The following is a 26,757-nucleotide window of genomic DNA, read 5'->3' on the forward strand; positions in this document are numbered from 1 at the left end:
AAAACAAATGGCAGACATTTGTTAGATATCCCAAGATGGCAGACACTTTGACCTTATTTTAGTTGTTGAATAATTTTATGTGCCACATGATCCTTTTTGCTCACGGGGAACTGAAATTACCTTCTATTTTTCTTCTCATTCGCAAGTGTTGTTACCTGTACAAAGAAAATCTAATAAAACATCAAGTTGAAGAATAAAAAGAACACTCACGTTGTAGAAAATGTTTTATCTTTTACTAACCATATCACTGTGGTTTTGTGCCTGTTTTGCTGTAGGATATAAATCTCCAATTTCCACAGAACAGTTGATAAGAAAAATCCTCAATTATCTAATAGTTCAAGGATATAAGTAATACAGTGTCCCTTTCTGTTAATGAAGTTGTGGGACATTTGAGTCACGGTAGACAACCAAGTCGTTGGAGGTTAAGACTGAGAGTTTGGACATCTAGAGTCTAGTCTCGTTCCACACTTGCTGCCTGTGTGACCTTGGAAAAGACATTTAACATTTTTGTTCCTCAGTTTCCTCATCTGTAAAACTGGGGAGAAGAAATCTATTCTCCTCCTTAGATTAGGAGCCTATAATCTGCTGGTATTGTAACTACCCTAGTACATAGTACAGTGCTTGGCACATAGCATGCACTTAGATATCAAAATTATTACTATTTACACTACATTGTATTATAATAGTACCATAATCACTGTGTTATCATGCATAGTTAATAAAAATAATAGTTAAAAGACTGTGTCTGTCCCACTGAAACATGGGCGTTATGCTCTGAGGGGCTTATGTATTCTTTGCTAGTATGGAATCTGAAACGATATGATTGATATGACATTGAAATTGGCTTCTGTATGGAATGAGCCTATTCATTTTTTTCTGAAGGTCCTTTATTCTAGGCCATTTGTTTTATTGTGAGAACGTTTGACTAAGTCGTGCTCTTTACTAACCAATCGGTAGGAGACAATGTTCTAACCGAACTCATGGAGAGCTATCATTATGGCTCACCATCTTTCATTTCCCTGCTTGGGTTTTGGGTTTCAAGGCTGAGAGGATTTTTTCTCTTTTTTTTTTTTTCAAATTTGTGAAACAAAATGTGGCATTTATTAAGGAAGCATCTCTCTCAAGAGGTGGATTCTGGCAAGTAAAGGCTGAACTTGTGCTGATTCGTTGGCAAGACAGCAACCGCTCCCTCAAAATGGACTAATCAACCATTTAAGGTTTGGATAAATCAATAGACAAAATAGCATAAACTCATTGGCTTTTATTTCCATGCCTGCCAGCTGCTCTCATGCCTATAGTTTGTAAAATATAGATTTCTTCCTACAAGCAAATGACACCGAACCATTTGGCAGTCATCAGTTTATCTTTAATATTTTTGTCATTTGGGAATTATTGTGAAAAAATTTAGTGCTCTCTGATTTAATTAAGCATTTCCTGCTAGGCCCTGATAGAATAGCCTTGTTTTTTCACATGCATAATATTTCCTGTACTAATTGGTCTTTTGTACTCCGGGATAAAAACAGTCTACTTCGAGTTTTTCTTGATGTGACTGATTGGCTTGACTGGACAACAGAAGATAGGCTATGTTTTCTTTTTTTTTTTCTTTTTTCACGCCATCCTACTGCCCCAAAAAAGTCCTCGGTATCGGTATTAACCTGACATTCGTCCTTGTGTTTCCTTTCAGTCTGCAAGTACACGGTCCATGAGCGGTGTGTAGCGAGAGCCCCGCCCTCTTGTATCAAGACGTATGTGAAATCCAAAAAGAACATTGATGTAAGCCGGAATCTGTTTTCTCTCTTAGAGGGTAACTGTTCAAAGCACACCGCCCCCTTCTCACTCTCATCACGGCTATTTCTCGGTTCTAGGTAATGCACCATTACTGGGTCGAAGGCAACTGCCCCACGAAGTGCGATAAGTGTCACAAAACTGTAAAATGTTACCAAGGCTTGACGGGACTTCATTGCGTTTGGTGTCAGATCACAGTGAGTAGGCCCTTGGGAAATCACCATCGATGAGACAGGTGGAGAACGGTTTCCACAACCTTCTCTCTTAGCTACTTTGTCACATCTTTGCCTTTTAACTTCTGACCCCTACCTGGATCCCCTCAGGGTCAGGTCTAGATGGAGGTAGTCCAGTTTGGCTGCCTTATATTTCCGGATCAGAATCTGATCTCATCTTTTCCTCTAGACTGTAAGCTCATTGAGGGCAGGGAATGTGTCTGTTATATTGATCTATTGTACTCGCCCAAAGGCTTAGTACAGTGCTCCGCACATGGTTAGTTCTCAAAAACTACAGTTGACTGTCTGACTTGGTGTTTTCCCTCTAACCCCCTCAACCTTGTACCCTTTTCCGCTCTCCCATTTTTACCATTTCCCCCCCTTCTTCCTCACTCTCTCATCAGCTTTCTCCTTCCGGATCCCTCCTTTTGGATTCCATTCATCTTGAATGAGGATTTTTCTTTGCAGATATTAGTTTCAGAGAGGCAGAAGAAAACATGGAAAGAAATGCCTTAGTTAAGTCAATCAGTTGACATTCTCCTTCCAAATATAAATATATATTTATATTTAGAGAATTTCCCTGAGCAATAAGAGCAGCATCTAGTGACTTTCTCTCTGAACATTAGAAATGGTATTTTTTAAGGATGAATCTATTCAGTTCAGGCTATTAAGCTATGACTTGATATGCCACTGGATTTATGACTTGAATGACCTAAGAAGCTATTATGAAAAGGATGCATTTTTTTTTTTTTTTACTCTCAGAGCAAGGTGGCTAAATTGAAATGTCTAGGAATATTTCCCAAAGAAACAAATGTAGAATCTAAAATGACTCCATTGCTATGGATTGGGCTCAATTTTCAAAGGTTCTAAAAAAGAATCTGTTTTCTGGAAATAGCAATGAAGGAATTCATCCATTTGTTACTATCTATTGTCCAATTTTCATCTCAGTTTAGCAGAAATCTGATTCTGCAATGCACCCTTTATGAGTAAGGTGGCCATTATCTCTGACGGTCTAAATCTGTGTGTCTTTGGGTGTGTGTGTGTGTGTTTGTGTGCATTGACGAGAAAGGGGACAAGACTTAGAGAAGATTCTTATATACTCCACCACTCTAAGAACTCAAAGGTTGTAGTTCCAGATTTTTTCTGGATTAGTCTGGTGGAGATTTCCCAGATACCACACTGACAGATATTCACGCGAGACACAAAATCATCTCATACTAGCCACATTAAATATTGTTTTTGACTCAAAAAATACTCAGCTTCAAGCCTCAGTGCTCTTGAACCTCTAAGTACTCTTTCCCTTACCCAACTACTAAATTAAGATATTTTGTTGTTTTAAAGTCTTGACCCGTTTGCTTTATTTAGCTTGTTGTGGGCAGGGGTTGTATCTACTCTATTGTACTTTCCCAAGCACTTAATACAAAACTCTGCATACAGTAAGCACTCAGTATATACAAGTGATTGATTGATTTACTTTTGGGTCCAGGTTTATATAAAAGATTAATTGTTATGAAATTCCCAAGCATTATTGGTGAACTTCAAATAAAATTCAAAATCCCTTACCTCTTCCTAAGCTTTTCACACTTTTTCTCTTTCTCAAGCTGTCCAAACTCTACATTTTTATCGTGCATTTTAGATATTGAATCTTTCATTTTCCAACCATTTATGAAACTCACTCAGTCATCCCTACGTCCACATCAGATGCGTTGAAGAAGGTTTAAATGAATACATCAAGGAGATAAAAATGGCCATCACATCCCTTGCCAATATATCTTTTTCCCCAGTTAGTCCAGTGCATATACCTGTTGCTTACCAGCGGTGCCCTGGTTTAGTAATTGAGGCTGCCATGGGGGAGATGAGCAAGATCAGAATAAGTCTGGAATGTTTTTGGTTGAAAGTTTTTTTAAAAATAATTTGTCTTTTTATAAAAAAGAATTAGCAGAGAAAATCTCCTTAGGAAAGCCTCACCATCAGGGGAAAAACATCATATAACAGGTGTAATTATTTAAGCAATGGGTGTATGTAGATGTTGTTACAGGCCAGTTATCGGAAGAGGTTATCTACGTCCCCCACTTCTCTCTCCCTGTCTCTCTCCCTTCTCTCCCTCGTTGTTTCCTCTCTCCTTTCTCTCCCTCTCTGTCTCTTCTCCCTTCCTTTGTGTCTCCTTCTTTTGCTCTGCCTTTCTTTCTCTGCCTTATTGTCTTTCTGTTTCTCATTCTCTCTCCCCTCCCTCGTCTTTTCCCTTCCCCTCATTCCCACCTTTGCCTGTTCCTCCTCCCCCTTTTTTTACCCTCTTCCGGCTTCCCTGTCCAACCCACTCCTCTCTTTTCCATTGTCTTCCTCCTCTCCCTGCTTAGTCTCCCCTCTCTCTTCCACTTTCTTCGCCTCCCTCCTGTCTGACCTGGCTGAATGAGGATTTTTCTTTGCAGACATTAGGTTCAGAGAGGCCAGTGAAACAACCCATTTTGTAGCTAAATGCCTCTGCCTAGGCTGACACCCTGTGTTTTGAGGTTGATGAGCTACTTTAAGCGTTACTGGCTTAAGCTGAAAATCATCATCTCCATGTCAATTTCTTATTTCGTTTTAGAATCAGAAAATGACACCATTTTATTAATATATTGAATTCCTAATAGTAGTTTTAAAAGGTTGCAAATGCATTAGAAGGGTTTAAGCTTTTGCAAATGTCAGAATTCAGACACCTCCTTGGAATTTGTAAAAGATTAGGAAAAAAGGTTATATAAACTGACGAGATATACGCTTCCCCTGAAGCCGACAGCCTGGTTTGGAGAAGATATTTTTTCCTTCTTCGCTTTCCCCAGAAAATGTGGTCAAAAACATATTTTTTCCTCTCCCAATTTCAATCTTCCTTTGCTCACTATATTGTCATGGAAGTGTCTGTTCTTAAGATCCCTGTTATAATCATGCTTGATACTCCTTTTCCTTTCTCTTACTCATTAAATCAGTTCTCTAGGGCTGAGAATTGCTCTAGAGTAGTTTAGCCATTCCAGAAGCTGTGTTGAATTCTGAGACTACACTGGTGTCTCATAACTTGAAGAATGTGGAGTGCAGCTTCCAGAAGACTTTAAAATATTCTCCATGAGGAGCTCGGGCACTGACAAAATCTAGTACAACATGCTACGTCTTTTCTTGATATTAGTTTCATATCTTCCGGACACAAAAAGAATATATTCAATTGCATTTATGAGAAGAAGCAAAATAGAGTGGCCTAGGGAAAGAGCAAGGCCGGCAAGTCAGAAGATCTGGATTCTAATCCTCTGTTTGCCATCTGCCTGCTGTGTGACCTTGGACAAGTCACTTCACTTCTTGGAGTTTGTTTCCTCATCTGTAAAATGGTGATTCAATACTGGTCCTCCTTTTACTTAGACTGTGAGCCCAGAGAGGAACAGGGACTGTTTCCAACCCGATTATCTTGACTCTAACTAGCTGCTTAGTACAGTGCTTGACACACAGTAAGGGCTTAACACATATCATTAGGAGGAGAAGAATCAGAAGAACAATAGAGGTTGTATCACAGTGCTATTATAATGATGTTGGTATTTGTTAAGCGCTTACTATGTGCCGAGCACTGTTCTAAGTGCTGCGGTAGATATAGAGTATCTTATATATTATATTATTTATTATATATATTATATTTTAAATGTCCAGAAGAAATATGAGTCTTTGAAGCAATTTAAATAGTTTATCCACGCTTTGCTGTGGGCATGGTACATAATAATTATGGTATTCCTTAAGCATTTACTATGTGCCAAGCACTGCTCTAAGCAGTGGGGGAGATACAAGGTAATCAGGTTGTACCACGTGGGGCTCACAGTCATATTTCCCTTTTTACAGATGAGATAACTGAGGCACAGAGAAGTTAAGTGGCTTGCCCAAGGTCACACAGCAGATAGAAGGCGGAGCCGGGATTAGAAGCCAGGTCTTCTGACTCCCAAGCCTGGGCTCTTGCCACTTAGCAACACTGCTTCTCTATAATATTATAGAGAATATTATATATTAATATTAATTATATATATTTAATAATGCTGATTTTGCAACTTGTTAAGCACTTACTATGTGCCAAGTACTGTACTAAGTATGCTAAGTGCTCCACATGGAGCTCATAGTCTAGCTAGGAGGGAGAACAGATATTGAATCCCCATTTTGTAGATGTGGGAACTGAGGCACACTAAAATTAAATGATTTGCCCAAGGTCACACAGCAGAGCAGGGATTAGAACTCAGATGGTCTGAATCCCAGGCCTGTGCTCTTTTTGCTAGACCATGCTGCTTCTCACTGCTTCTCAGTGTTTAAGCGTATATGCGTGCACAAAAAATTGGGCTTTAGCATATGTTTTTCCTGCTTTTATTGTTTTCATGCAATTTGGGTATGACATAATGGAAGCCTTAGAGAATGTGCTTCCCACACCATAAGGGTTCCTTGTATTTTCACAACTTTGCCTCGTCTAATAGAGTAAATTAGCAATGAGTGGCACGGATGTACAGTGTTATGCTAGTGGTGGACCTAATAATCCTGGAATTTGTTTCAATAAATGTCAGTCACGGTGGGAACTTTAAATCATCTATCCCTTGACCCATTAATTCCCATGAGTTAATGGTTACTAAAATCTGTTTTTTCCACAACGTGAGGTTCTTCAAGAACACAATCTCCTTGTAGCAATTTTCTCCTGGCCTTCTTTTACAACATTATTAAAGAAAAACCAAAATAGTACATCCAACCACTTTCCCAGCCCACTTTGCTGCATTTGCCTCCTCGTTGATCTCTTGTCTCTGCCCACTCCAGTCCATACTTCACTCGGCTGCAGGGATCGTTTTTCTAAAAACTGTTCACCCCATGTCTCCCCACACCTCACTGACCTCTAATGATTGTCCACCCAGTTCTGAATCAAGTAGAAATGTCTCATGGTCAGCTTTAGAGCACTCAATCGTTTCATCCCCTCCTACCTGACCTCACTGATCTCCTACTCCAGCCCAGCCCGCACACTCCGCTCTTCCGGCAGCAGCTTACTCACCGGGCCCCAATCTCATCTATCTTGCCGCCGGCCTCTTTCCCACGTCCTCCCCCTAATCTGGAACTTCCTCATCTTCCATAGATGCCAGACCACCACTCTCCCCACCTCCAGAGCATTACTGAGGACACATCTCCTCCAAGAGGACTTTCCTGATTTCCCCACCTCCCTCTCCCTTCTGTGTCATCTTTCACCCGGATCTGTGACCTGTGGGCATTTGCTATTCCCCCAACTTTCAAATCCACAGCACTTATTTACATATCCTTAAAGTATATGGTATAGATTATTTATTTGTATTCATAATAATAATAATAATGTTGATATTTGTTAAGTGTTTACTATGTGCAGAGCACTGTTCTAAGCCCTGGGGAAGACACAGGGGAATCAGGTTGTCCCACGTGGGGCTCACAGTCTTAATCCCCATTTTACAGATGAGGTAACTGAGGCACAGAGAAGTTAAGTGGCTTGCCCACAATCACAAAGCTGACAAGTGGCAGAGCTGGGATTTGAACCCATGACCTCTGACTCCAAAGCCCATGCTCTTTCCACTGAGCCACGCTGCTATTCATGGACATCTCCCTCTCTAGACTCACTGTGGACAGGAAAAGTGTGCCATCCCTGTTGTATTTTTACTGTTCTCTCCCAAGCATTGCACATTGTAAGCATTCCCTAAATGTCACTGAGTGATTGATTGATCGATCGTTCGATCGATCCCATAACCCAGGGAGTGCGTTCTTGCAAAACCCTACATGAGGGAAAGCTCAGGTTGTAGTATTCATGCTACAAGAATTCATAAGAAGCAGTGGGGCCTAATGGAAACAGCACAGGTCCGGGAGCCAGAGGTCCTGGGTTCTAATCCCACTCCGCCACTAATTTGCTGTGTGATCCCAAGCAAATCACTTCACTTCTCTGTGCCTCAGTACTCTCATATGCCAAATGGGAATTCATTACCTGTTCTCCCTCCTACTTTACGAAGAACCCCATGTGGTGCCTGATTATCTTGTATTAATCAATCTGTTGAGAGCTTACTGTGTACACAGCTCTTGGGGAGAGTAAAACTTAAATGGAGTTGGAAACGAGATGTTTTGCCCATAGTGAGCATATCTACCCAGGCGGCTAGTTCAGGGCTTGGAACATAGTAAGCACTTAACAATTCCCACAGTTGGTTTTATTATTATTATTATTCTCTGTCTCATGCTATGTACAAATGCACAATTGTTCCCTCCCAGGATTTCAGTACTGTAGACAGTAAATTCCTAATTCTGCCATGTTGTTTTAACCAAAATGCACAGTGACAACCTGAAATGGCAGAAATGAGTGTATCTTAATTATCATCCACTCTAGGATTTAATCATCTCGCCATCCATGTCAATTTTACCCCCATAAAGAATATATTTAGTAATGGTAATAATAATTATCACATTTGTTAAGTGCTCAATATGTGCCAAGCACTGTTCTAAATGCTGAAGAAGAAACAAAGTTATTAGTTGGGACTCAGACCCTGCCCCAACATGGGGCACGCAGTCTAGGTAAGGAGAGAGTGAGAAAACCGAGGCACAGAGCAGTGAAGTGACTTGCCCGAGGTCACACAGCAGGCAAGTGGTGGAACTGGGAATAGAACCCAGGTCTTTCTGACTCCCAGGCCCATGATCCAGCCACTAGGCAACATTGCTTCTCAATAAGAAACACCCACGGATTCTTTCTTAGTGATTTTGTTGTGGAAGTGAAAGGAAGCCTAGGGTATGATTGATCTCTATCTAACTCTGAGAGAGGGTGGCAAATATATGGCCCTGGAGTTTTTGGTGGGAAAAGCCTTCACTTATGAAGTGAAGTGACTTGCCCAAGGTCACACATCAGACAAGTGGTAAGAGCACGGACCTAGGAATCAGACTCTAGTCCTGGCTCTGCCACTTCGCTGCTGTGTGACCTTGGGCAAGTCACTTCATTTCTCTGTGCCTCAGTTTCTTCATCCGCAAACTGCAGATTGAGACTGTGCGCCCCTTGTGGGACAGGGACTGTGGCCAACCTGATTAGCTTGTGTCTACCCCCAGTCCCTAGAACAGTGCTTCACATAATACTTAACGATTACTGTTGCTATTATTGATATTTTGATAATTATTAGTGCTAATGGGGAGTGTGAGGGTCCAAGGGCTGATATGACATGGAAATACCAAAGTGGCCATCAAGGACGATGTATGGTCAGCAGATAAGAGGCTAATTGCTTAAGGCCTCCTGGAGGAGATGTGATTCAGAAGGGCCCTGTGGGTAGAGGTAGCAGAAGAGCGGCAAGCTAAAGGATGCAAATAATAATGATAATAATAATCGTAATATGTGTTAAACGCTTACTTTGTGACAAGCACCGTGCTAAGCACTGGGGTGGATACAAGCAAATTGGGTTGAACACAGTACCTGTCCCATGTACGGCTCACAGTCTCAATCTCCATTTTACAGATGCGGTAACTGAGGCTCAGAGAAGTGAAGTGACTCGCCTAAGGTTATATAGCAGACATGAGGTGGAGCAGGAATTAGAACCTATGACCTTCTGACTCCTAGGCCCACGCTCTACCCACTAAGCCATGCTGCTTAGGTGGCAGAAGCTTCGGACAGCAGGCAGGGGGTGAGCAAGTGGTCGTCGGAGAGAGAGATGAGACCGAGACACCATGGGGCCATCTTTTTACTTTTTGTGATATTTGGCAACATTTACCAGGTGTCTTGCACAGTACTTCACACTAGAGTAGATGATCAGATTGGACACAGTCCCTGTCCCACATGGGACTCACAGTCTTAATCCCCAATTTACAGATGAGGTAACTGAGGCCCAGAGAAGTGTAACGACCTGCCCAAGATCACACAGCAGAAAACTGGCAGAACCAGAATTAGGACTCTGGTCCTCTGACTCCCAGGCCCGTGCTCTTTCCACTTTCCCACACTTCTTCTAGAACACGTTGCTTCGTCCTTCCCTGGCCTCTGTACAAGGTGACTCCATTTTCAGAACTGTTGTCACTTCATTTCTCGTGAATGGAATGGAGTGGAGGCATTTGGTTTCCCCTTGTTCCCCAACTCCCACCTCCTAAACCACTCATTTAAACACAATTTGTTGTTGGGCCCTATGAAAGTATGAAGAGGCAGGCAGACAAAATGGGTTAACACTGTCATCTTTCCAGCTTAAGCGAATGCCTTCAGAGGTTCTGCTTCACTTCAAGGCCTTAGTTACAATCATGTAGCGTTTTCCCTTACCATCTGTTTCTTTAATCTCCTTTGAAAAGCACAATGATCTCACAAAGTCCAGGAACTGAAGTCAAGTCGTCGTTTTTTACCTACAGTTTTTAATCATGGCTTCAAAATAGAGATACAGTCGGTTTCTTCACTGTGAGTCATTTTGGCATTATTGCTAGACCTGCCCTTCGTATCTGGAGACAATGATGCTGTCACTTGTAGGCGATTTGGTTGGCTGTGACAGATGGACCTTTACCCTCTGGACATGAACATTCTCTGCCCGCTTGTTAGTTATTCTAAAAAAGTTACTTTTCCAACTTGACTGCATCCACTGTTCCTCAGAGTAAAACAATCCGGAGGGACCATCCTCTACTCCCATTCCCACCTTGTGTCTGCTGTGTGACCTTAATCAAGTTACTTCACTTCTCTGTGCCTCTTACCTCAACTGTAAAATGGGGATGAAGACTGTGACCTCCATCTGGGACAAGGAGCTATCTAAACGCTTGTATACTATATAAGAAATTTAGCCCCTTTTTTTGTGTTCAGCATTTTACTAAGTGTTTAAGAGGGTACAACAAAACAGAGTTGGTAGACCCATTCCCTGCCCACAACAAGCTTAGAGTCTAGCGGGGGGGACAGTCATTGATATAAATGAATAAATTTTGAATATGGACATGAGTACTGTGGGGCTGAGGGAGGGGTAAATAAAGGGTGCAAATCCAAGAACAAGGGTGATGCAGAAGGGAGTGGGAGAAGAGGAAATGAGGGCTTTGTCAGAGAAGACCTCTTGACGGAGATGTGTCTTCTATACGGGTTTGAAGGTAGGGAGAATCATCGACGGTCAGACTGTCCTAATGCCGGCTCCGCCGCTTGTCAGGTGTTTGATCTGGGGCAAGTCACTTAACTTCTCTGGGCCTCAGTTACCTCATCTGTAAAATAGGGATGAAGACTGTGAGCCCTACCTGGGACAAGCTGATTACCTTGTATCTAGCCCAGCGCTTAGAACAGTGCTTGGCACGTAGTAAATGCTTAACAAATACCAACATCATTATGCGAAGAGGGGAGGGCGTTCCGGGCCAGAGGCAGGACGTGGGCGAGGGATCGGCAGTGAGATAGATGAGGTTGCCGTCCAGTGAGTACATTGGCATTAGAGGAAGCATGTGGGCCGGGTTGTAGTAGAAGTGAGGTAAGGAAGGAGGTCCCAATCCCATTGCAACAAACATTTAGTGCAGTGCTGTGCACACAGTAAGCACTCAGTAAATACAATTGAACGAATGACCAGAGATGCCTGCACAGAGGCAGAGGATGGCAGACCAGGGAAAGGACAGGAAGAACCTATTCAGTGAGGTTCAATACCTTCCCTCTCTCCCCTCCCTCACCTGATAACTCCTGTCTTCAAGATGGATGGAGAAGACACACGCACACACACGAAACAGTAGTATTTGTATTCATTCATTCATTCATTCATTCAATAGTATTTATTGAGCGCGTACTATATGCAGAGCACTGTACTAAGCGCTTGGAATGAACAAGTCGGCAACAGATAGAGACAGTCCCTGCCGTTTGACGGGCTTACAGTCTAATCGGGGGAGACGGACAGACGAGAACAATGGCAATAAACAGCGTCAAGGGGAAGAACATCTCGTAAAAACCGATGGCAACTAAATAGAATCGAGGCGATGTACAATTCATTAACAATATAAATAGGGTAACGGAAATATATACAGTCGAGCGGACGAGTACAGTGCTGCGGGGATGGGAAGGGAGAGGTGGAGGAGCAGAGGGAAAGGGGGAAAAGAGGGTTTAGCTGCGGAGAGGTAAAGGGGGGTGGCAGAGGGAGTAGAGGGAGAAGAGGAGCTCAGTCTGGGAAGGCCTCTTGGAGGAGGTGAGTTTTAAGTAGGGTTTTGAAGAGGGGAAGAGAATCAGTTTGGCGGAGGTGAGGAGGGAGGGCGTTCCGGGACCGCGGGAGGACGCGGCCCGGGGGTCGACGGCGGGATGGGCGAGACCGAGGGACGGTGAGGTGGTGGGCGGCAGAGGAGCGGAGCGTGCGGGGTGGGCGGTAGAAAGAGAGAAGGGAGGAGAGGTAGGAAGGGGCAAGGTGATGGAGAGCCTCGAAGCCTAGAGTGAGGAGTTTTTGTTTGGAGCGGAGGTCGATAGGCAACCACTGGAATTGTTTAAGAAGGGGAGTGACAGGCCCAGATCGTTTCTGCGGGAAGATGAGCCGGGCGGCGGAGTGAAGAATAGACCGGAGCGGGGCGAGAGAGGAGGAAGGGAGGTCAGAGAGAAGGCTGACACGGTAGTCTAGCCGGGATATAACGAGAGCCCGTAATAGTAAGGTAGCCGTTCGGGTGGAGAGGAAAGGGCGGATCTTGGCGATATTGTAGAGGTGAAACCGGCAGGTCTTGGTAACGGAGGTGAAACTGGCAGGTCTTGGTAACGGAAGACTTGGTAACGGAAGATTTGTAAAGCACTTACACTGTGCCAAGCACTAGCCCTTACTTTGGGTCAAGCACTGGTGATAGGATTAGATTAGACACAGCCCCTCCACCACCTTTAATTAGCAGGGAGTCCAGGGGTTCATTTCTCATTTTATGATGAGCAAACTGAAGCACAGAGAAGCCGTGACTTGTCTAAGTGACACAGCAAGCATGTGGCAGAGCTTGGATTAGAACCCAGGTCCTCAGGTTCCCAGACCTGGGTTCTTTCCACTAGACCATAGCATTTTTTGAGTACTGCAGGCTGTGGAAAGTATCGTTCTAAACACTGGGATAGATGAAACACGTTTGGATTAGGCAGTCTCTGAACCACATGAGCTCACGTGTGTTTGAATATATATATATATATATATATATATATATATATATATATATATATATATACGGTTGGGGGATAGAACATTGACCTCCAGTGATCTTGGGTGAATATCTCAAAGTCTTTTGAAGTCACTCAATAATAATAATGTTGGTATTTGTTAAGCGCTTCCTAAGTCCAGAGCACTGTTCTAAGCACTGGGGTAGATGGGACAACCTGATTCCCCTGTGTCTACCCCAGCGCTTAGAACAGTGCTTGGCACATAGTAAGCGCTTAACAAATACCAACATTATTATTATTATTATTATACATAAAGAGTTGGATCAGAAGGAATGTTGTTAAGCAGGACACATTCAAAAATTCACTTCCTAGTTTCATATTATGTCCTTAAGCTTGGGAAAGGGTATAAAATCATTTGACTTAAACTGTGACCCTTACTTCTCTTTAGGATGGTGGGGAATGGGTCCTTAACTATTATTCTTTACTCTCCCAAGTGTTTAGCACAATGCTCTGCACACACCATATGTGCTCAGTAAATTGTTTGATTGATCACAGATGCCATCAACTCTTGACAGACCCATAGTCTATATACCTTGAAATTGGATTTGCACCCTTTATTCACCCTACCCTCAGCTCCATAACACTTGTTTACATGTCTGTAATTTATTCGTAATAATGTCCATCTCGTGGCATTCTGGGAGAGATGCACCCATGGCGTCGCTATGGATCGGAGACGACTCGACGGCATAAGACAAGACAGGACAATGTCCATCTCCCACTCAGGACTGTAAGCTCCTTGTGGGAGGGAATATGTCTATCAACTCTGTTATATTGTACTCTCCCAAGTGCTTAGTACAGTGCTCTACACTTGGTAAATGCTCAATGAATATGATTGATTGATCTTGAAGAATACCCAGAGTTCGATAGGTGCTGTCAGAGTGTAGTTCTAACAGAAAAGAATACATTTTTTTTTTCCCCATCAATCAGTCAATCAATGGTATTTATTGTGCTCTTACCATTTACAGAGCACTGTCCTAATCACCTGGGAGAGTAATAATGATAATGTTGGTATTTGTTAAGTGCTTACTATGTGCAGAGCACTGTTCTAAGCACAGGGGTAGATACGGGGTAATCAGGTTGTCCCACGTGAGGCTCACAGTTAATCCCCATTTTACAGATGAGGTAACTGAGGCACAGAGAAGTTAAGTGACTTGCCCACAGTCACACAGCTGACAAGTGGCAGAGTCGGGAGTCGAACCCATGACCTCTGACTCCATAGCCCAGGCTCTTTCCACTGAGCCACGCTGCTTGAGTACAATACAACAGAATTAGCAGACACATTCCCTATCGCCTGAAAAGTGACTTATAGCCTGCAAGTTTTAACATAGACTGGGATATTTGCTCAGCTATATTATTTATCCTGTGTCCCTGTTCACAGAGCTCTGACTTGAATCCTTCCAGCAACTGAGATCTGAGAGAGCCTCATGAATGGCTCAAGTCAGATTTCTGTCCCCTCATCTGAAAGTTGGGAATGATAGCAATGGTTTTGAAGTCCCCGGGCCCTTGTATATTAAGGAAGATCCATGGAGACAACTAAGCATTCCTTCTACTCTTTAGTTGTAAATCTCAGGTATTCTTGGAAAACCATCATCTCCAGCTGGATAATAATAATAATAATAATAATAATAATAATAATAATAATAATGTTGGTATTTGTTAAGCGCTTACTATGTGCCGAGCACTGTTCTAAGCACTGGGGTAGACATAGGGGAATCAGGTTGTCCCACGTGGGGCTCACAGTCTTAATCCCCATTTTACAGATGAGGGAACTGAGGCACAGAGAAGTTAAGTGACTTGCCCACAGTCACACAGCCGACAAGTGGCAGAGCTGGGATTCGAACTCATGAGCCCTGACTCCAAAGTCCGTGCTCTTTCCACTGAGCCACGCTGCTTCTCAAGGATAACCAAGGTGGTGATTTACTTCAGGAATAAGTTTTACTGAGGCAGGGATATTAATGGCATATATTAAATAAGTGGCTCATTTTAATGCAAGGGTGCTCGGTATTTCAATTGCCCTATCACAGCGTAGAGTTGTTTAGTGGTACCGTATTCGTGTCTTGCACCACTTCTTTTTATCTCCAACACCTCTTTCCTCTTGTCAAAGATCAGCAGTGCCTCTTGAGAAGATTAAGTCATTTTTCATAGATAAGTTTGCATGCCACTGAGAAGCAGAGCTGCTAATTATCACTGAATATGTGAAGATAGTTTTATTTGATGGAACAGGGGCCTGTTGTGCATTAATTATGGTACAAGTAGCCTTACCACCGAGGCAGGGAATTAGCATGACAAATGCTTTAGATTACAAGGGATAGTGAAATACCCTCACAATACAGCTCTAATACCCAGAGTAAATCAACACTCATTAGACTTTTATTCTCTGTTGCTAAGTAACTGCCTGCAAAGGTAAGTTTTCAGCATAAATGATTATGGACAGGTCTCATACGAGGTGGCATTTAGGTCAAAATTGAGAAATCGAATAGCCATCGTGCTTGATATTAGTTGAGATGTCTTGGGAAATTTGTGTCCCTGATGAAGTCAGAATATTGCAGCCTGAGAGGAATACCGTAGACTTGGACTCGCTTGGGTTGAAATGAATAATTCTGGAAAGGCGTAAAGGAATACAGGGACACAAATGCTTCAGAGAAACACTTGAACTAAATATTGTGTTGGTCCTTATGACATCCAACCACCCCACCTATGTCACTCCTAGGGTGATTCCTCCACCGATTCAGATATCTAATATATTGAGTTATTACCCAGTAATTGAAATCCAAAGCAGCTGCTGGTTAAAAAAAAAAGTTTGGAATCACATGCTGATAAATATGTGATTATACCTCAGACCTCAGATGATTATGTACTAACTTAATGTTGAGATAGTCAACACAATATAAAGCTGTATTTTTATAATCATAATCATCCTCTTATATTTATATCCTGCTCCCACTGAGATGAATCTCTGGTTGCATTTACATATTGAATTGCAAAGTTAAAACTAATGATAGGATCAATTATGCCACATACTGAGCTGTGCACTTTGGAAAGACTTTGCAAAAGCTGGAGGGTCAAAAACGTGCCTGTGAGTTTTTTGTTTTTTATACATTTGCTATCATTGCGACAGAAAAAGAAATTCTGAGGTTGAAAATATTTTTGTGCTTTTTAAAAGTTAGCACTCTGCCTTATGGAATGGTAAAGCCTATTTCTATTGGAGAAATATGAGACACAAATATCACACACTCAGTCAACAGCATTGCTAAATGGGATTTTCAAGTCAGATATTAAAAGCAAAATGCAATGTGAATTCCACTGATGGCAGACTTTACCGCTGTTCCTGTCATTCCTTTAGGGTTGTTTTTTTTTTTCCTTTTTTTTTTTTTTTTTTTACTACAACTGTTTTCCCTGTGTCTCTGGAAGGATAAGTCAGTTTAAAATGTCAATATTGCAGACTTTGATCTCTCTTTCTCCGTTTCCCCTCCCAAAGCTTCATAATAAATGTGCTTCACATCTAAAACCTGAATGCGACTGTGGACCACTGAAGGACCATATTTTACCGCCCACGACCATCTGTCCAGTGGTACTGGTGAGTTGCTGCTAATCGTACTTCATCTCAAACTCTGTGTCATCAACAGTCGTTGGAACAGGGTACCTGAATTTAGCACAAAATGGCTTTTCATTAATCACGGTGCTACAGTGTGGACCAAAGTTGGCTCATTACTTACAGGCAGAAACACATTTCTTTTTTAACAGTATATTGCATTTTCCTTCCTATGACAACGAACTTTTTACTAGGGTCTGCTAGACCTGAAGCTGACTCAGGTTTATCACTAAGTCATGCTTGTACTTACCAGAAATCGTATAAGCAGAACACTTCTACATTTTACGTCTTTTATAGATCCAGCTTCCCAGAATAATGAAGTTATTCTTATGGGTAGTTTTTTTTTTTTTTTTTGCTTCGGATGCATATTGTATAACTACATCACCGAGGTCTCTGTTTTATGCCCAGGGCAACTTAGAATAAAGACGCTACCTTGAAGCGAGCTATGCGTCATTATTATGGAGTATTTTTTTCCATAGGAATAAATGGTAAATTTCACCATCCACAAAAGCAACCACTCCATTCAGTGGAGATAAAAAAGAAAATGCATAAATGGAAATGCATATATGGTAAACACTGGAAGGGAATAAAAACTAATATACATATCAAAACTCATGTTTGTAGTAGAATGGAATGATCTTTTCAGTGACCATAGATAGGGGGTATTCATGTGGTTCTCATAACTGAAAAGCCATAAATATGAAAACATTTCAACATTATGGGAAAATCAAACTATAATAGCCTGAAAATGTTAGAAAAATAGTTTTCTGAAGGCAGGCCCAGGCACTAATGATATTACCAAATTTATGCCTGCCTATGAACCGTTCCGTAATCATGCTCTGAAAGATCTGTTTTCAGTTTAATTTGGTTTTGCTGTATATTTGCAAAATTACTAGAGTCTGTTCAGGTCATCTTTTTAAACTCCAAAATGAGAATTTCAGGACAGATCTCTAACAATGTGAATGGCAGTGTTAAATTTTCTCTTTGGCAGGAAAACAGAATGGTCAGCCCTCAAAGTCAAGTCCAGAATTCCAATCTTTTGTATGGAATTTTGAACTGATACATATGTACTTGTCTGATATACCTAATGTAGAATATGTTAATTTATCGTTGCAGGCTCAGTCGGATCAGTAGTTTTTAAAGGTAAAATAGGATAGGCTTGTATTCAGTCCCATGTCATGCAACTCAAAACAAGGCATCATTTTATTACTGAATCCTCTCTCCACTCTCCAATCTCTGTGGGGAAGTACACTGGGAAACAGCATGGCCTAGTGGAAAGAGATTGGGCCTGGGAATTAGAGGATGTGGGATCTAATTCCAGCTCCTCCTCTTGCCCGCTGTTTGGCCTTAACTTATCTCTGCCTCAGTTTCCTCATCTGTAGAATGGCGATTCTGCCCAATGTGAGAAAGGCACTGTGTCCAACTTAATTATCGTGTATCTGTCCAAGCACAGTGCCCGTCACAAAGTAAGCATTTAATAAGTTCCATAAGAAAGGTTAAAAGCAAATTGCTCAAATCCCATGAAAATAATTGTCTCTATTCCATGTTCCTCACACTTTCTAATGGAAAAATATACTTCGGGAAAAGAAAAACTTGAAGGAGTTTCATAAATCAAGGACAACTATTGTTCCGGTGATCCTCCGAATACCAAGGAAGTTTCTGGAATAGCCAGACTCCATCGCTGGGATGACTAGATCCATGTAGATGATCCACTGAAAGAAGCACCACTAGGACTTCTGCTATTGTCATTGGAACAGGTTTCTGATCTTTCTGGCATTCTGGGTTCCTCTGGTTTCCATCATAAATGGACATTTCTAAGCTAATTAACCCCAGAATCTTATAAGGTCCCCAAAGCAACTGCAAGCCTGTTATTCTACATCAGAGATTCCCAACTCCTTTCAAATTCCACACTCCATTCTCTTCACACCATGCCTGACTTTCCCCAACAAAGGTTTTTTTGATATCTGTAAAGTGCTTACTCCAGGTCAAACACTGTTCTAAGTGCTGGGACAGATGCAAGTTATTTAGATCAGACATGGACCCTGTCACAATCTAAGAAGGAGGGAGAAAAAGTATTTAATCCCCATTTCACACTTGAGGTAACTGAGGCCCAGAGAAGCTAAGTGACTTGCCCAAGGTAACACAGCAGACAGTAGTGGAGCTGGGATTAGAACCCAGGTCCTCTGACTCCCAGGTCTGTGCTCTTTCCACCAGATCATGCTGCCTATTTCCCATGCTGCCTTGTCTCACACACAAATACACATTTGCGTATTTTGAGCAGACCTGCAGAATATCATAGACTCAAACTTAGGACTGGCTCAATCAGCCCAAATGAATACCCCCAAATAAAATATTTGGATATTAATTTTGACCAAACTAGCCAGTGTAAGAGATCTACGACTGCCCCTTCCTCCCAATGGAATTACATCATTCTCTGCTTCCCTTTGGCTGTGTAGACCAGATGTTTGATTGATTTTTCAAAATACGCATTTGACATTTCTCCCAGCATCCTTGTGGAATTCATCTTGCTCCCACCCAGGCTCAGTCTATTACCTTGTCTTTTTAGAGAACAGGTACAGAGCACATTGTCAGTATCCAATAAATGTTTCATCAATGTCACTCATTATTCATTTAATTAATATCCATTACCGATCTATTCATAATCGTCTTTGGGGTAATGATAGGGAAAAGAAGTCTTCATTTGTCCATGATTTGTAACTCTAACCTGCAAGAACTTCTCAGGCGCAGAGTCTGGACGAATGCAAGGAATGACTTCTTAGAGCCAAATCCCGGGATAGGTACCTCCTTATTTTCATTTTCTTTTTTCTCCGTGGGCAGATCGCCCTGAGGTTTCACATGATGTACTTCTCTCTAATATTCACAAAAGAGCGATTCATTAGCGCAGGATAAGACAGTCTCATCGTGTACACAACTTTAAAGAGAGAGGAGAATCAGAGAGCGGATCCAGCAGTGACCAATCTATGAATAATTCATAAGGGGAAAGTCAAATGTGGAGGTTGCAAGGTAGATTAGCCCCAAGGTGGTATGTACTTTGAATAACCTAATTTTGTCTTGCCCTGGCCAGACCAGCAATCTAGCAGTAATCTATTTTTTAAGTGTGGTCTCTTCTTGAAGGATGTGGTTATTGGCTTGGGCGCAACATACTTCTACAGCAAGAGGTCCTGGGTATTTTGGAATTTATTTTCAGTACTGGGACATTGTCCTTGTTTTGTTTATTGTTTATTTATTGTGTGTGTGTGTGTGTGTCTATGTGTATGCTGTAACATTTTCAAATAGCCTTGATAGTCAGATATTAATATTCATACATATCATCTATCCATTGCTAGTACCTTTGTAGATAGATAGACAAAACATTGAGGATGAGGCAAGGATCATTTCAAAAGGAAATGCCTTGGTTCCACAGGGGATTTGAAATAATTTATGCCTACACAAAGGGGAGGGAGTAAAATAGTCATTATAAAACTTATAAGATTCAACATAAATTTCCGACAAATCTAAGAGACCCACAGCAAGAAAAAACACCAAGCCAGACAGTCCTTGGATGCAGCTTTAAGAGAGGGTACACCTGTTGGTGAAGACAGCTCCTAAATCAATCCGGTAAGAGAAGCAGCATGGCCTAGTGGCTAGAGCACGAGCCTGGGAGTCAGAAGGACCTGGGTTCTAATTCTGTCTCTGCTACATTTCTGCTATATCACCTTGGGCAAGTCACTTCACTCCTCTGTGCCTCAGTTACTTCATCTTTAAATGGGCATTAAGACTGTGAGCCCCATGTAAGATATGGACTGTGTCCCACCTGATTAGCTTGTATCTACTCTTTGATTTTAGTACAGTGTCCGGCACACAGTAATCACTTAACAACTAACCACCAGAAATAAAAATAAAAAAAAAAAATCATGGTCAAGGGACTGGATTTTCTTTTAGTTCAAACTGGTAAAAGAGATAGGGTTGTTGTCAGTGTGTAGGAATTTGGGTTGGGCCACTGGAGGGTTAATGGTCTTAGGAACAGAGACGGAAGATAGGAAAGGGAGACGGAAGACCGGAGAAACTCACAGAGAACCAGAGGCTGAGAAGTCAGGAGTCCTGGGTTCTAATCCTAACTCCACCATTTGCTTGCTGTGGGCTCTTGGGCAAGTCCCTTAATTTACCTGTGTCTCAATTTCATCAGCTATAACTTGGGAATTAAATACTGGTTCTCCCTCCTGCTGAGAGGCCCATATAAGACAGAGACTATGTCTGATCTGATTATCCTGTATCTACCTGAATGCCTAGCACAATACTTGGCAACTAGTAAGCACATAATAAATACCATATACATTACAAATGGGAAGCCTACAACAGTACTCTCCCCTGCTTCCAAACCTTATTGAGGGCACATCTCCTTCAAGAGACCTTCCTTGACTCAGCCCTCCTTTCCTCTTCTCCCACTCCCTTCTGCATCATCCTGACATGCTCCCTTTATTCATCCCGCCCCACTCGACCACACAGCACTTATGTACATACCTATAATGTCTTTATATTAATGCCTAGACTACAAGCTCGCTGTGGGCAGGAAATGCTGTGATAATTATTGCATTGTACTCCTCCAAGCGCTAAGTACAGTGCTTTGCAGACCGTAAGCCCTCAAAAAATATGATTGACTAACAATAGGCAGTTAATATAATAGGGAGTAGTTAGACACCCTGCATACAGTACTTCACTGTATGAATTATATTTAGAATTGCTTTCTTCATCCTGCAAATATTGCTAGGTTTTTATATTTTCTCATATCGCTAAGCCTACTGAACTTGGTGATTTATTCAAGCTCACAAAGTGTGTGGTGAAAACAAAAGTGAAGCTTTGGATTCCTGAATACTAAACTATGTCCCGAGCTCAGAACATCACGGAACCGATCAATCATTTGTCCTTGAGGACTTTCTGTGCGCAGAGCACTGTGCTGAGGGCTTGGGAGAATATAGTATGGCAGAGTTGGTAGACGTGTTTCTATCCACAATCAGCTAGCACATCTAGTCAATTTCTTCCTGGTATCGTAAAGATGTTTTTCAGTCCCACTAGACTAAAACATCCCACTTTGCATGTAGGAATTATTGACAACTTCATAATTATCATCATCATCATCCTCACCATGGCCCCTAATTCTCCTCTCCTAGATGTAAAGTCTGAAAAAGTGAAGACTTTTTCTATCTTCATTGACAAATGGTGCTGTTCCCCTTTCTGCACTCTAGCAACAATTTTTAAAAATACATATTTAATAAATCTGTTAAATGTTCCCAAGTGAAAATCTGTTTGAATGATGCCCATAGGAGACTTAAAAATTAATCAAATATTTCAATAAATATTATGGTGTAAAAATAAGAGGGACAGCTTGGGATGGCAGAGAGACATTCTACTACATGTAAAAATAATTAATTTGTGGCAAATAGCCCTTTAATGTTCCATAGCTGAAGCCAAGTTAATCAGTCAAGCAATGGCATTTAAGTGAATGCTTTCAGAGCGCTGTAATAAGCGCTTGGGAAAACAATACGATCGAGTTGGTAGATGACATCCCTGTCAATAATAATAACAAGGAGCTTCTACAGGAGGAATCACACCTTAAAATAAATGATTGATAGGGGAAATAGTTAAATATAAACTACCAACATTATTATTATTATTATATAAAGATATGCACATAAGTGTTGTGAGGTTGGGGTGAGTATCAAAGAGCTCAAGGGTAACGCAGCTAACTGCATAATACTGGCAGAGGGAAGGATGGGTAGGGAAAATCTGGATTTGGGAAAGGCCCTGACTACGTGAATCTGAAATAGGCACCAACTAGTACTAGTAGGAAGGATTTTAATCCAGATTGGGTATTTTCATTATAGAAAGATGCGTGGAGGGTTGTGTAACTTTTCCTAGATGCCTGGCTAGACATGCGGCCATGATGATGATGATGATGATAATGTTATTTGTTAAGCATTTACTATGTGCCAAGCACTGTACTAAGGGCTGGGGTGGATACAAGCAAATCAGGTTGGACACAGTCCCATCTCCCACCGGGAGGCTCACAGTCTCTCAATCCCCATTTTACAGATGAGGGAACTGAGGCCTAGAGAATGAAAGTGACTTGCCCAATGTCACACAGCAGACATGTGGCAGAGCTGGGATTAGGAGAAGCAGAGAAGTAGCATGGTGTAGTGGATAGAACATGGATCTGGCAGTCAGAAGGTCATGGGTTCTAATCCCAGCTCCACCACGTGCCTGCCATGTGACCTTGAGCAAGTCACTTCACTTCTCTGGGCCTCTGTTCCCTCATCCGGAAAATGGGGATGAAGCCCGTGAGCCCCACGTGTTGTCACAGATTGTGTCCAACCCGATTTGCTTGTATCCACCCCAGCATTTAGTACAGTGCCCGGCACCTAGTAAGTACTTAACAAATGCCATCATTAAATTAAATAATTAACCCATTACCTTCTGACTCCCAGGTTGGGGCTCTATCCACGATGCCACCGAAAAGTCAGGACTTGGGGAAAGCCCTGATTGAGTGAATCTGAAGCAAGTACTAGGGTCTAGGGCATCAGTCTACTAGGAAGGATTAAAATCCAGATGGGGTATTTTAGTTAAAGAAAGGTGGGTGGAGGATTCTGTAGTTTTTCCTAGATGTTGAGCTTGCCTGGCTGCCGTGGGCTGTTGTATTTATCCTTACTTTCCAAAAGGTGGTGCTGCAAAATGCCTTACGGTGGAAGAAAATCGTCCAGTGTGGAACATATGGTGGGAGCTCATTTTCTAATTCTGGGACCCCTGGATAGGCTAACTGTCAATGTAACACTATCCAAAGCAGTCTAAACAAAGTAATGCTCCCAGATAAAGCATCCCAAACAATCCATTGATTCTTTTCTTTTCAAAAATAGCCCAAAGACTGGCAGGATTTTGTTTTGTTTTCATTCTATTTTACAGGGAAACAGAGTTCAGCACCCTGTTTTTGGCATATTTTATTTGGAAACATAATTTATAAATGGCTTTCATTCAGTGAATAAAAATGTCTGGGTAGATATTACCCAGTTACACTTTCATTATGGAGTAGGACCATTAATCTGAATAACAGTCAAATTTCTCTTCATTGCGAATGATGCTGTACTTACATCCTTCCCCACAGCAATGCTGATTGTATTTATTTATTTTTTTGAGTCTCTCCAATTTTCTCTTTGTTTGGGGAATTATTCCTGATGAATGTCATATGTTGATGAATGAGTCTCAAGCCACTTCTCTCAAGACTGGCTGAGGAATATTGTAGTCGCAGTTGGCTTTGTCAAGAAAGACCTTAGGAGAAGTTCCAGCTAGAGTGAAGATTGCGCTTGTAAAAATCACATCTTATAATGACTTTGGAAGAGAGTCCGTTCTTAAGTTCACCACTGGGCTCAGCAGAAAAAAAAAGTGTGCTTTGGAGAATACTCTAGGACTAGAAGTTCAGTAAAGTATTCTGAGGGAAGGAGAGTAGGTTAATATGTTGCAGTGTATTCAGTGACTATATCACTGATGAGAATGGTGTTTAAGCAATCTACCTTACAGAACAGGATATGAGAAGAAACCTGCAGCCGGGAAGGAAGTTATGGCAAGCTTTCTTGCAAACTTGGAAGATAATCTGCAAGGGATTCTTGCAAACCCACTGGAGAGTAGGAATGTATTGTTTTGACATAGGCAAGGCTAGAGAATCTGCACCTCAGATTTAGATTTAATCAATTCTATTGGTATATGGACAACCAAACCACAAAAGAACACTTTCCATATTAATAACTGAGTTATATAACTGTCTAGTACTGTTGTATGTATCCTGGCTGATTTATTCATTATTATGATATTTATTAAGCACATATTATGCATCAAGCACTGTCCTAAGCACTGGGGTAGAAACAAGTTAATCAGGTCGGACACAATCTCTGTCCCTCTCCTTGGGCTTTCAGTTTAAGTAGGAAAGAGAGCAGGTATTGAATCCCCATTTTACAGTTGAGGAAACTGAGGTACAGAGAAGTTAAGTGACTTTCTCAAGGTCCCACAGCACACTACTGGCAGAACTGGGATTAAAACCCAGGTCCACTGATTCCCAAGCTATACTCTTTCCAGTAGGCCACACTGCTTCCCTGATATAATAATGCTGGTATTTGTTAAGCGCTTACTAGGTGCAGGGCACTGTTCTAAGCGCTGAGGTAGATACAGGGTAATCAAGCTGTCCCACGTGAGGCTCACAGTTAATTCCCATTTTACAGATGAGGGAACTGAGGCCCAGAGAAGTTAAATGACTTGCCCACAGTCACACAGCTGACAAGTCACGGAGCTGGGATTCGAACCCATGACCTCTGACTCCCAAGCCCGGGCTCTTTCCAATGAGCCACGCTACTTCCCATGATGAAGCTACATATTGGATTTATTCATTTTGGGATGTTTCACACTGATATTATTTAAGAACTTTATGTGTGAATTCCATCAATGTCAACAATTTCAGTTACAAGTTTGTATCTTATTTAGTATGCCATGTGTATTTTACAGAGTTAGAAGGCTAGGTCCTCTAGGCTGAAAGCTCACTGTGGGCAAGGATCATGTCTGCCAGAAGTTGCATTGTGCTCTCCCAGGTGCTTAATACAGTGGTCTGCACAGAGTAAGCACGCAATAAATACCATTGACTGATTGATGGAGTTCATTGTTGACTGAATCCTGCAGTTGTTTTGCAAGAACTGTTAGATTATTTTGGCCATATGGTATGGAATCTTAATGTATGGAATCTTGTGTCATGCATCCTTTAAAATAGCGAATGTTCTTACATACCCACATTTACACATTGTACTTTAGGAAAACAGGCTGACTAAGAAACCTGTGACATTTTCAGTGGTTCAGGTCTCTTTCATTTTTTTTTTTAAATGTCATGATAACTTTTGAGATACCTTCTAGGCAGAGATAAGATACACCTATTTTAAATCACCTCTCTCAGGATTGCACCTGTAGAATTTCCAGTCTTTTCTTCAGGAGGGAGAGTCAAGCAGAGTCATACCCGTTCCATTTCTAGCTTGGCCAGTGGCTAGCAAATAGAAGACAATTTGCTACAAATCAAAACTCCCCTGTGCTGGGCAGCAGTGGTATGGGAGAGAGTCAAGGGTGGAGACTCAAGTTAACGGCACAGAAGAAGGCAGTGGTAAACCACTTCTGTGTTTTTACCAAAAAGCAAATATACTACCAGAATGATTGCAGATGGAGATGGGGCGTTCTGGGATGGAAATGTCCACGGAGTCAATATGGGTCGGATAGACTCGACAGCATAAGACAAGACTTTAAATGGACACTTGGGTTTCACTACCGTGCTCAAAATGAAAGAATTCCTGGAAAAAACATAAAAGAAAAGCTACTGACACATTTTTTCCATAACATCCATTTCATTCAGGAACAGATAAATCAATCAGTAATATCTGTTAAACACTTACTGTGGGCAGAGCACTGTAGTAAGTACTGGGTAGAATGAAATAAAATTAGTAGACTTCATCATTGCCTTCAAATAATTTATAATGTACTGAGGCAGTCACATATCTGTCTTACAGGTAGGAAGAAGGGAGAGAAAATAGAGATATGTACATAGGTTTTATGGGGCAATTAGAGTACCTGAAAGCTCTGAGTTATCTGAGGTAATCAGGACTGCTCAGGCTTGGTGTGAAAAATACTTTAACTTTGGGGTTTAAACCTACTTCAAAACTAATGTTATCTTAAAGGCATGACTGTTAGTGGGAAGCCCAAATCACAGGCATCTAAAAGCCAAATTACCTGTTTGGTTAATGTAATGTGCAGTTTCTCCTCACGAAAAGTGAGAAAATAGCTATTCTGAAGGTGATGATGAGAAATAGAGATAGGTTAAGATGAAGTTTGTTCATAGATGGACATTATTTCAGAATCTATAACCATATTCTTCCTTCAAAATTCAGTTATTGCACAGTGAGATTTCTTCCTTTTCTTCCAGTTGGTGAAACTGATCTAGCCAGGGCTTCCTCAGGATAAAACAGAACCCACATCTTTTCTTG

General features: G+C 41.6%; 1 protein-coding gene across 6 annotated transcripts in view; it reads left to right on the forward strand.

Annotated features, from left to right (window-relative positions):
* DGKB (diacylglycerol kinase beta) overlaps positions 1–26,757 on the forward strand; it is a 609,664-nt gene that overhangs the window by 167,894 nt on the left and 415,013 nt on the right. For 5 of the 6 annotated variants that reach the window (XM_029070029.2, XM_029070032.2, XM_029070031.2 and 2 more), the window contains 3 exons: positions 1,685–1,773; positions 1,866–1,982; positions 16,589–16,687. In XM_029070029.2, the coding sequence (XP_028925862.1) occupies positions 1,685–1,773; positions 1,866–1,982; positions 16,589–16,687 (305 nt within the window). The remainder of the gene's footprint in view (positions 1–1,684; positions 1,774–1,865; positions 1,983–16,588; positions 16,688–26,757) is intronic. The other variant, XM_039912948.1, reaches the window with a different exon arrangement.

This window comes from Ornithorhynchus anatinus, chromosome 8 (assembly GCF_004115215.2).
Source record: "Ornithorhynchus anatinus isolate Pmale09 chromosome 8, mOrnAna1.pri.v4, whole genome shotgun sequence".
Classification (NCBI taxonomy): Eukaryota; Metazoa; Chordata; class Mammalia; order Monotremata; family Ornithorhynchidae; genus Ornithorhynchus; species Ornithorhynchus anatinus.